The sequence below is a fragment of the Gobio gobio genome (assembly GCF_949357685.1).
Source record: "Gobio gobio genome assembly, chromosome: 20".
In the NCBI taxonomy this organism is placed as follows: Eukaryota; Metazoa; Chordata; class Actinopteri; order Cypriniformes; family Gobionidae; genus Gobio; species Gobio gobio.
In genome coordinates this window covers 37,686,319-37,698,371 of record NC_137113.1, presented here as the reverse complement: position 1 = coordinate 37,698,371, position 12,053 = coordinate 37,686,319, and the positions used below count along the sequence as shown (strand labels likewise).

General features: G+C 42.3%; 1 protein-coding gene across 1 annotated transcript; it reads right to left on the bottom strand.

Annotated features, from left to right (window-relative positions):
* Positions 1-8,983: 8,983 nt before the first annotated feature.
* LOC307144215 (galanin receptor 2a) lies at positions 8,984-10,258 on the bottom strand (the record flags this gene model as incomplete). The annotated part of the gene is made up of 1 exon (XM_079846320.1): positions 8,984-10,258. One exon carries the CDS (start codon positions 10,256-10,258, stop codon positions 8,984-8,986), a length of 1,275 nt encoding a protein of 424 aa, XP_079702446.1.
* Positions 10,259-12,053: the final 1,795 nt, after the last annotated feature.

Below are 12,053 nucleotides of genomic sequence, written 5' to 3'. Positions count from 1 at the left end.
ACGCGCAGACTTCGCTCTCTCTAGCCACTTCCTCCAGCTCTTCCGGGAGAACCCCGAGGCGTTCCCAGGCCAGCCGGGAGACATAGTCCCTCCAGCGTGTCCTAGGTCTTCCCCGGGGCCTCCTCCCGGTGGGACGTGCCTGGAACACCTCCCTGGGAAGGCGTCCAGGAGGCATCCGAAATAGATACCCGAGCTACCTCAGCTGACTCCTCTCGATGTGGAGGAGCAGCGGCTCTACTCCGAGTTCCTCTCGAGTGACCGAGCTCCTCACCCTATCTCTAAGGGAGCGCCCAGCCACCCTACGGAGAAAGCTCATTTCGGCCGCCTGTATCCGGGATCTTGTCCTTTCGGTCATGACCCACAGCTCATGACCATAGGTGAGAGTAGGAACGTAGATTGACCGGTAAATCGAGAGCTTTGCCTGGCAGCTCAGCTCCTTCTTCACCACGACAGACCGGTACATCGACCGCATTACTCCAGAAGCTGCACCGATCCGTCTGTCAATTTGCAAACAAGACTTCGCAGTTAATGATAGAGTGAACATGGTTTATATAGGCTGGGGTAATGGGGTAATGAGGTGATGAGACACAGGTGCAAACAATGAATGATGATGAGTCCGGGCACAGGATTATGGGTAATGTAGTTTGTGATGGAGTGACAGTCCGGGGTGGAGTCCCCTCAGGTGGTAATCAGGGGCACTCTCACTTGTGATTGTGACATAGCCCCCCCTCAAAGGAGCAGCTTCCAGACGCTCCTAAAATTGTCAAGGAGGGCGGTGGAGTGGAAGAGGGCCTGGAGACTCAGGCACAGCAGAACGCCAGGAAGGAGCAGGCTGGACTGATGACCAGGGTTGCGCAGGCAGCCACGGCGGAGCAGACGACCACCACAGCAGCGCAGACGAGGTTGAAGACCCCCATGGCGGAGCAGAAGACCACCACAGCAGCGCAGACGAGGTTGAAAACCCCCACGGCAGAGCAGACGACCACCACAGCAGCGCAGACGAGGTTGAAGACCCCCACGGCGGAGTAGACGACCACCACAGTAGCGCAGACGAGGTTGAAGACCCCCATGGCGGAGCAGATGACCACCACAGCAGCGCAGACGAGGTTGAAGACCCCCACGGCGGAGCAGACGACCTCCACAGCAGCGCAGACGAGGTTGAAGACCCTCACGGCGGAGCAGACGACCTCCACAGCAGTGCAGACGAGGTTGAAGACCCCCACGGCGGAGCAGACGACCTCCACAGCAGCGCAGACGAGGTTGAAGACCCCCACAGCGGAGCAGATGACCACCACAGCAGCGCAGACGAGGTTGAAGACCCCCACGGCGGAGCAGACGACCTCCACAGCAGCGCAGACGAGGTTGAAGACCCCCACGGCGGAGCAGACGACCTCCACAGCAGCACAGACGAGGTTGAAGACCCCCACGGCGGAGCAGACGACCTCCACAGCAGCGCAGACGAGGTTGAAGACCCCCACGGCGGAGCAGACGACCACCACAGCAGCGCAGACGAGGTTGAAGACCCCCACGGCGGAGCAGACGACCTCCACAGCAGCGCAGACGAGGTTGAAGACCCCCACGGCGGAGCAGACGACCTCTACAGCAGCGCAGACGAGGTTGAAGACCCCCACGGCGGAGCAGACGACCTCCACAGCAGCGCAGACGAGGTTGAAGACCCCCACGGCGGAGCAGACGACCACCACAGCAGCGCAGACGAGGTTGAAGACCCCCACGGCGGAGCAGACGACCTCCACAGCAGCGCAGACGAGGTTGAAGACCCCCACGGCGGAGCAGACGACCTCTACAGCAGCGCAGACGAGGTTGAAGACCCCCACGGCGGAGCAGACGACCTCCACAGCAGCGCAGACGAGGTTGAAGACCCCCACGGCGGAGCAGACGACCTCTACAGCAGCGCAGACGAGGTTGAAGACCCCCACGGCGGAGCAGACGACCTCCACAGCAGCGCAGACGAGGTTGAAGACCCTCACGGCGGAGCAGACGACCTCCACAGCAGTGCAGACGGTCTTGAAAAACCCCACGGTGGAGCAGACTGAGCAGGTGGCCCGGTCGGAGTCCAGGATTATGGGTAATGTAATTTGTGATGGAGTGACAGTCCGGGGTGGAGTGCCCTCAGGTGGTAATCAGGGGCACTCTCACTTGTGATTGTGACAGGTGTATGGTCACATTTGACCATCAATGAGCATGAGTGTGACCAATTAGTAAGGAATACCTGAGGGCCTAAAACAATAAAAAACATTAAAATGAATGTTAACATTGTTGCATCTCCATCACTCTCCATTATAAAACGATCCTGTATGGTTGACGTAATAATCAATGCACACTATGCTGTACTGTTTACCAAAACTTGCTGCAAACACCTGTAAAGTGGAGCTGTTGTGTATCAAGCCATTCAAATGTATTGACACAGCGCTAGAAGTATTGAGAGCGCCGTGAAGCACGTGACCGTAATGTGATATAATTGTATTGCCATATGTCAATCAAGGTTGGTTAGCACCATTTATCTCCTTAAAACAAAATAATGATATCAAAATAAAATAAAAAATAATACATTTCCCAGGAAAATTTATTTATTGTTTCGATTTCGCATTAAAACTTAAAAAAAATGTAAAACCTTACACTTTGTTTAATATCAAAAGCAGGTTTGGCAATTTGGCGTGAGATTAAGTTGGGCAGCGTGAGAGCGTGAGACAGAGCCTGAAAGCGTGAGTATCACGCCAAAACAAATGAGTGACAGTTGGCAACCCTGCGGGCCGTATTGTAGTAAAGAGTACATATACTTTTTCCAAAATGTAGTCAAGTAGAGAGTAAAAGTTGCCCATATTTTATACAAAGTAGCAAAAAGAAATGTACAGTAACTAATTACATTTCCTCCAATACTTTACAGCACTGCTTCATTGGATATTTTATTAAAATGTGACTGCTGCAAGTCTGTAGGACGGTCTCTAATTAGGTTTTGAAGGAAGTGGTTATTAATCTAAACACATAATCCACATTTTTTTTAAATCTTTTTTACAGTAACTGTGCCTGAACTGAAAAGGTAAAATTTCTACTTTACCTACATTACTTTGAGGGCAGTTTGTCTTCAGGGTTTTGTTATATACGTTCATGAGGTGTGAATTATTAAGCTGCAGTAACCGACGTTCCTTTTGCTTTGAAACAGGACTGAATTGTTGACAGCACAAGCTCTTTGAGGTTATTAACAGAGGCACTACATCCATTATGGCACTCATTTATTTTAAATCACTGACGTGAGCCCATTTGTGCTAGACATTCAGTTTAAATAAATGTAATCATATGACACTCTTGAGATCTTTTAGAACAAAAGAGAGGTAATAGACCCTCTATTTCCACTGCCTATAAACAGTGAAAAATATAAATAATGATTCAGGGCTATTCGGCACTTGTGTAAGAAAAAAAGCTGTATTATGTTCGCAAAAACAGAGTTTTTTTTTTTTGTTGTTGCTTTTTTTGCAGTGCTTCAAACAAGGACATTTGAATTGCTTTATCAAACATTAGACAACACACTATTCAAATGCAATGTTTTTACATTTAAAACAGAATCTCTCTTTTTTTGCAATATCAATAGACTATTATATTTCTCCTGCTATCTATGTATGTGTATTTTAAGCTTAAAATACAATATTATGGTGGCAACACCATAATTTTACTGTTTAATTGAAAATTAAATACTAAGCTTTGTCTCGAAAACAATAAAATGAGTCAAGCATTCATGACTTATTTGGGTATTTAAAGCAGTTTCAGCACCTAAAGTAATGTATGTCACATTTACAACAATCAGCACTCAATGTAGCTCTGATGTATCTTGCCTGGATTAATTTCTAAGCAAATTATGCACAGTCAGTTTTCAGTTAATGATGGAAAGCTGCCTTAATTATGGTTTCTGAATATAGCCAGCATGCTTGCACAGAAGATCACATCTTCATGCACAGAAAATCATTTGCGCTTGAGGATAATCTTAGAATGTCATTAGTCCTGATTAATGAGAAATTAATTTAATTGCACAGAAAATTAAAGAGATCTGTTTGTCAAAATTACTGATTCACTATTCACTGTCTGTACTCCATTTTAGTGACAACAAATTATCATCTGTATATTAGTCACACTAAGTGGGAAATTACCTAGGATAAATCCATTACTCTCCGACAGAGTCGTTTTTTCCTCAAAGTTCAGCTTGTGTGATGGCAAGCATTGAAACAACAGCATTATGGTTCATTATAGATCTCTAATTTGTCAGTGACTCTTAAAAATAAAGGTTCCAAAAGGGGGTTTTCACAGTAATGCCATAGAAGAATAATTTTTGGTTCCCCCAAAGAAACTGTCAGTGAACAGTTATCTTAAAGGTGTTGTATGTAAGTTTTTGACTGTACTACAGCATAAAAATACCATGTTTGCAGATAGGAAACATGCATGAGTTCACATTCTCGTTTCTCCGAAAAGCAACCCTCAAAAAATTATGTTATGATGCTGTTCACTTTATTTAAGCAATTCATCTTGATTTAACACAATTATATCAGGTTTCTGGTTCAAATGTAATTGATTCATGTTAAACTGACTTAAAACCGTTACTCTTTGACGTAACTTGATGTTTTCATTTTGAAATAACATGTTTCAATCAAGTAACCCAATCAAACAAGACTTTCACTTTCCATAATGCTTTGCAAAGGGGCTGGATTCGGAGAGTAAATATTTTTAACAAGATGAGAAAATGGAGAGACTTTTAATGTTTTGTTATGTTGGTATTTAAAAGTTTTTGTTATGTTAGTGTTTTTGGAGGTTACCATTGTGGTGAAGAGCTTGGGGTGAGGACCTGCTAATAACAATTAAAGTTGTTTTAATAATAAAAACAACTACTTTGGGCATGCCATGGATTTAACAAAAGCATCTTCTGGCTAGCCAATAAGACTATAAGTTTTGTAAATGTTGTAAAAATAGTATTTCATTAAATAAAAATAATCAATTAAACTGGATTACTTGTTGTGGTTTGTTTTTTATATTAATTTTAGAATAATTAAATTGAATAGTTTTGGACAAAATTAAGAATGTTAACCTGATTTAACTAAATGGCATTGAATTAACCTTATGTAAAAAACGTAAGTTTACTGAAATAAACAATTTTAATTAAATTCAACATAACCCAATTACGTGGAACCTGTTGACAAAAAAAAAAAAGTAAAACCCACGTATAATTTTTTTGAGTGAATGCCAGTTATTCAACTTTGAAATGTGCATTCCATGTCAAATGTCTGTTTTTGTTTTGGACTGTGCGATAACGCACATTGCCAATTTACCCGATAGTATTTCGAAACCACAGGTTGGCAGTTGACGGAAAACACAGCGTATTGCTGCCATGGAAGCCAGCAAACAAACTGGGTCAGAGATCGCAGATTCTTCCCGACCTAAAAAGCCTCTGCAATATCTCTATGAACAGAAGCACATTAAAACGTGAATAAATCAACTAATCAACTAATGCCGAGTTCAAACTCTGATTTTAGCAATGATTTTGACTCGCAGAAAGGTTTTGCGAAATCGCCAAGAAATGCCAGAAATCATAGTGAAATCGGTGCTCGTTCACGCGAGTGACAATCAAGCAGTGTGAATTAACAAAGACGCCATCTGAGAGAATCGCCGACGAGTAGCCGACGCCCGTGAGATATTTGGCATCTGGACCTGTCTGCGATTCAAAATCCTGCTGTGTGAAATGTGTTCTGACTGAAAATTATATCTGCGATGACCTAAAGCCAATGAGAGAACAATATACAGGGCAGCGGGAAGTTTGGGGAGGAGTTATAGACTAGAATATATTTTAATAGATATATTTGCAATTGTATCAAACAGAAACAAGTCACAAACATTTGCTTGACCAGCCGCAACAGCAGCACATTGCAAAATTATTTATTTCCTCCAACTCCCTTTGCAGAACACTATCCTTGATCTCTGCGTCTCCCCAACCATTTCCTCCTCCATAATCTTTTTTCTTTTTCTCCTTTTCGCTGCAAATCAGTGCAAAGGCAATTTGGATTGCAAGCTTTGTGCAGTCTATATTTTTAATAACAATTCCAGTCTCGCACTATAGAACTCCGGTCTGACGCATGCGTGATCTCGCGTTGTTTCCTTGTCACCTCTCGTGTGTTTGGTTGTGAAACGTAGGCCCTGTCCCAAATGGCACACTTCATATGCTCTTTCGGTCTTGTGGACTTACAATGGCTGCCGCGTGCGCGTGCGCGTGTCCGTTAAGTCCACGATTTTAGGTCTCAGAAGGGTGCTCGCGAGTGCCCCCTTTGTGGTCAATATGCACCCTCGATGCACACTTCTACCGAGCCCGCACTGGTGTCAAAGCGGTCAAAGTGTTGTTACGTCATGAAAGTGCGGACTCATAGGAAGACCGCAAGGGTTTAGGGTGCCATTTGGGACAGGGCCGTAGTTTGCGGCGGGACAGAGTTGCCGGCGATTCTTCCTCTTGTACAGTCATGCAATGTAAAACCCCCTATCGCTGATCCATTGTGCAGTGTGAACACAGTAGCAACTGAAAGCTACCCCAGATAGTCATGCAGTGTGAAAAGAGCAGTGATCCGACGAGTTTGAAAATCGTGAAGTCTGAACGCGGCATTACAGTGTGCAAGCCTCCCCGCCTTACATTGTCAATTGACCTATCGGTAAGCCCCTCCCCTCAAGCGCAGATGAGCCAATAGCAGTTGAGTATCAGTTGCACTGGGGCCGGAACTTGGACATCTTTATGTGTCAGCGCCATAGAGAAACATTGGAAAATCCAAAGCTCTTATCGGTTTGATGGTGTTTATGCTACAAAAATGCTAAAATGTCGTGCCTGAGGTACTGTAGCACTGATTCCAAAGATCCTGAGAGGATTTTCTGTTTGTCATACTCTCGTTAAGTTACGATTGAAGTCCCTGCTAACATACAAACTGAAATAACTAACTGTTCTCACGTCATAACACTGTAGATCAAAAACACGAAGGTCTACATTTCAGTGCTTCTCCATATTAAACTGGTTATATGTAAATTAATTTAATTTTAGATATGTTTAAAGTCTACATTATCTGTCCTACTAAGGAGGACTCCTATTTTGATGGGAATTATAGTGAAAGGGAGAGCTCGCACTCGCAGTTTTGCAAATACAAAGTTTACCAATTATTAACTGCACCCTCGAAAAGTCATAAGCTCTGTGTGTATGTTTGTTTACTGTTAGTTGTTTGAGTGTTTTTTTTGTAATTTGCTGTGTATGTTAATGGTAATGCAACGGAGAGAGATCGTTTGTGAATGAGACGTTAATGCGCACTTCTTATGCTTTGTTTGTTCAGCTCTTACAATGATTTTTTTGGAGTGAAAAAGGACATCATAAACTTCATAAACCAACAGTAAAGTTTGGCCATCATTCAGACGGGATATACGCTACATTCTGTGTCCAAAAACATCGTGGGATAAGGTTTTCACACTGACAACTGTCATTGTAAGATATAGCATCTCCGTTTGTTTGTCCGAGTTAGCAACAGTAACTAAGGGGGGCGGGGCTTACCGATAGGTCAATTGTGCTCGTTCCTGTTGCGTGTCCTCAAACTGGCAACAAAATATAGCTAAGAAATTTTTTTTTTTAAACATTTTGCTGATGTTCCTATTACATTATGAAAACATCATTTCTGAATGGTTTTTTTTTATGTTTTAAAAACGTTATGCAAACGTTAAGGAAACTCCATTTCTGCAGACACAATGGGAAAGTTACTGGGGTCAGTACTGGGGGCAGTTAAAGGGGCAGTCGTGGCCTAATGGTTCCAACTTGCAACATGAGATTGCGGGTTCGAATCTCATGTCCGGCAGGAATTGTCGGTTGGGGGAGTGAATAACCAGCGCTCTCCTCCACCCTCAATACAACGACTGAGGTGAGACCCTTGAGCAAGGCACGAACCCCCAACTGCTCCCCGGGCGCCGCAGCAATATGGCTACCCACTGCTTTGGGTGTGTATTCACGGTGTGTGCACTTGGATGGGTTAAATGCAGAGCATTTACCATACTTGGCCACACGTCACTTCACTTAGCTTACTTCTGAAAAACGTAACGTTTTTGTGCTAACATTTTGAGAACATTAGCACCAGATAACTTTGAATGAACGTTCCATTAATGTTGCTGAAATAACCTTTCCAAACGTAACGTAAGAACGTAAGGCAAAGTTCTGCGAACGTTTCCTGTTAGCTGGGAAAAGACGTATGGTGGACAGGAAAGATGCCATGGACAATAGATGCCAGTAAAGAACCTTTATTTTTAAGAGAATTGTTCTGAACCACCAAATAGGAACTATAAAGCTAAATTTCTTCAGAACAGTATCTTCGGAAAGACTGTAAATGTGGCACAGTGATACAGGCAAAATGTATAACAGTAGGAATATTTATGGGATCTTTAGATTTCTGGTGGAGAGTAGTTGGTGGAATAACAGACAACCACACGTCAGGGCTAAAGCCCCTCAGCGGCACCATTAATCCTGGCTTGAGCCACACATTCTGGGTTTGCTTCCATATCAGACTGCAATTTTCCACTCATATTGACTATTTTCAGAACAAATCTGCTATTCATTTAACAGAAAATAATTACAAACGAAAACGACAGAATAGCCAAGATATAGACTATAATTCACAATAGCACTTTATAATACCTTTTTTAGTTAGAATTTTCCCTCAAATTGTAATGCTTAAAATATTTTTTAATAAAAATGTATTTAAATAATAAAATTATGCAAATAATAAATAGCATTTTCACCATTCAAACTGTTAGAAAAGCAAAGAAACTTTTTAAAAATATATATTGAAATGAACTACTATTCTATTAAGCATTATATGATGTTTGTTGATGACGTATCAATGAAAGTTATTATAAAGCATCACCCTTTTCACATTTCCATTGTTTCAAGTCTGTCTACATTCTCCTTCTCCCCCATTCAAATACTCTCACACACAGTCGTTACAGACAAGCTTTTACTTCTGGTCAGTCGGAAAACATTGTAGCTCCTTGTTTCCGAATCAAATTTCCCAGATGAGCCAGAGTTGCGCTGCTGGATTTTAGAGGCAGAATTTCTTATTGAAGACCTGGTGGTAAGACTGATGACAGATGAAATCTTCTCTCTGTAGCTCTCTCTGAACCTTTTGGCCGATCTGTACAAGTTTCCGATGAAGCAGTAGCAAAGAGGGTTGAGAGATGAGTTGGTGAGACCCAGCCATTGCGCAAAGGGTCTGCTCTGGAGAATCCAACGATGCTCAAAGTTGCTCAGCTCATCATTTCGATCAGGAGAGCTGGGGATGTTGGAGTCGATCCAGATGTCCACGACATAGAGCGGCAGCCAGGAGAAAGTGAACAGCAACACGAGCGCAAAGACCATTTTGGCGATCCTCTTGCGCGTTTTCAGGCGCGATGTTGAAGAGGTTAGCGCGAGCTGGTTGGGATCTGATATTGATGATGTGCCTCCTCTGCTCAATTTCCAACCGGTTAAAAAGCAAATGATCAGGTTAAAGACCACTGGAAATCCGTACAACGCGCAAAACAGTAAAAAGTTGTAACCCTGGCGCAGTTTGACTTTAGACCAGCTCTCCACGCACACAGTCACTGTATGCAGCCCGTCTAGTAGGGAAAGCGTCTTAGTTGTGTTCATGAAACACAACGGCAAACATAGCGCAGAAGATACGATCCACACCACAGCTATCATGCATATCATTCTGCTGGCCGTAAAGAAAGATCTGGCGTGCAGGGGACTGTGGACGCTGTAGTATCTGTTCAAACTGATCGCGGCCAGACTCAGAACACTGGCAGAAACTGATACCGCTTGAACGAACGGCACGGCACGACACAGAAAGTCTCCAAACACCCAGGCGTTGTACACCTGATGTCCTAAATTCACCGGCATGCAGACGCACACCACCATCATGTCGCACACCGCCAGGTTGACCAGGAGTCTCCTGGTGGCTGAAGCTCCAGACAAGCGATTCCTCCGGCGCGTCAGGACCCACAGAGCCATTATATTCCCCACCAGTCCGGTCACGAACGATATCACGTACATCACCATTAAAACTATAGTGTCCGGTTCATGTCCCGCAAACAGAAAGTCGATGGAGAAAGGCGTCAAATCATGGACAGTCCAGTTCTTCTGGAGATGCTCCCAAAGAGAAAAGTTGTTAGAGAACAAGCGTCCGAATGTGCTGTAAATGCTCGAGGTGTTCATGTTTCCTCCGTGTGCCATTTCATCTGACCATCCGCTTCTTTAGGATCTCCATGACGCCCCCACCCTCAGGAATATGATAAAAGAGCAATGATTCACCAAAAGACAGAAGAAAAAAAATCAATTCCATAATTTGTTAAATCTCAGATGACGTGTGTAATTAAAAGATCCATTAGAGTGCATGATCTATCTATCTATCTATCTATCTATCTATCTATCTATCTATCTATCTATCTATCTATCTATCTATCTATCTATCTATCTATCTATCTATCTATCTATCTATCTATCTATCTATCTATCTATCTATCTATCTATCTATCTATCTATCTATCTATCTATCTATCTATCTATCTATCTATCTATCTATCTATCTATCTATCTATCTCAGTGTTTCCCAACATTTTTTCAGTCATGGCACCCTTTGAAATTTTTCTCCATTTTGTGGCACCCCCTCGCATACGTTACGCTATGGGTGTACAGATTGCTCACAGTTCGGTTTGTATCACGGTTTCAGGTTCACCATTTCGGTACGGTTCAGTATTTGCTATGTTCAGTGAAAAAATGACTATTGTCAAATAAAAATAAAGAAAATAATAAGAAGAAATAATTTACAGTTTTTCTCAGTCGCTTTGGTTCATTTTTCGAATCATCCTCGACATTTGCAAAATAGTAAGTGCATTTCTCAAAACAATTCGTACAAATAGCAAAACACCATGGATTGCCTGCAAAAGCCAGTCTCTTGCTCAAAATCCTTAGTTCATCTCTCAAAAGTAAATATCTGTGTCAATGAACATGTCAGTGCCATCAGAATGACAAGTCCTTGTGTCATGTTGTCAATATAACCGTGTACACTGGAGGGATGTTCTGATGTAAATATGGCTAAAGTTTTGATGACAATAATTGTAAATTGTAGGTTACACCTTAGTGTATGTGGGAGTTTGATTGCAAGAGACTGGACAAGATTCACATTTACGCTTTTACTGTTTGTACTGTAATTTGTTGACAGACCATGTCATTGCGATACAGAAAGGAAAAGACAGCACTGCATAGCACAAAGAAAAAAAAAGAAAAAAAAGAAAAGTAGAAATGTGAACGTCTAATGGAAATGTATAGAAATATGCTTGACATATTATGACAACTTGTTCAACCATTTTGCATGTAAAGACTTATGCTATGAACTAATGGCTAAATGTTGTGGGGGGTGAGACTATTCAACAGAGACCCATTATAATACATTTTGATCAACATGACATAAGCAATTGATAATGTAGGAAACAGCAGAGAATTGTACATAATCATTTGCATGGATGTACCAAAGCATTTGCAACTTGTTCAAAGAAATGAGAAACTGCTTTTTTGATGTGCACAAGTGACACAATGATGTGAAGATTGAACAGGTAGTTTTGAGAATTTCAATTCTGATCTGAGAAATGTACCAAAGCGACTGAGAAAAACTGTAAATAAAAGCAGCAGCACAAATAAATACTATTGAGCAAAGATAGGCCTAGTAGCCTACTAAAATAAACTGCTTTTCAGGTTTTTCAGGTATACGTCTAACATTAGTTTTCAGGTACAGAAATTGGTAAAATGTAAAATAACATTGCATATTTGACTGTATAAGTTAAAGATTAATCCTTTTTAAACTTACACAAGCTATTCAGTCTTTCTCGACTGTATAAAGTTTACTTAAGGCATATACAGACTAAGTCTACTCAACAAGATGGACATGTTGACATGCTCTTGAATGGACAAACTCACACAAAAAGTAAGACTTGAAAGATAACTCAATATTTGG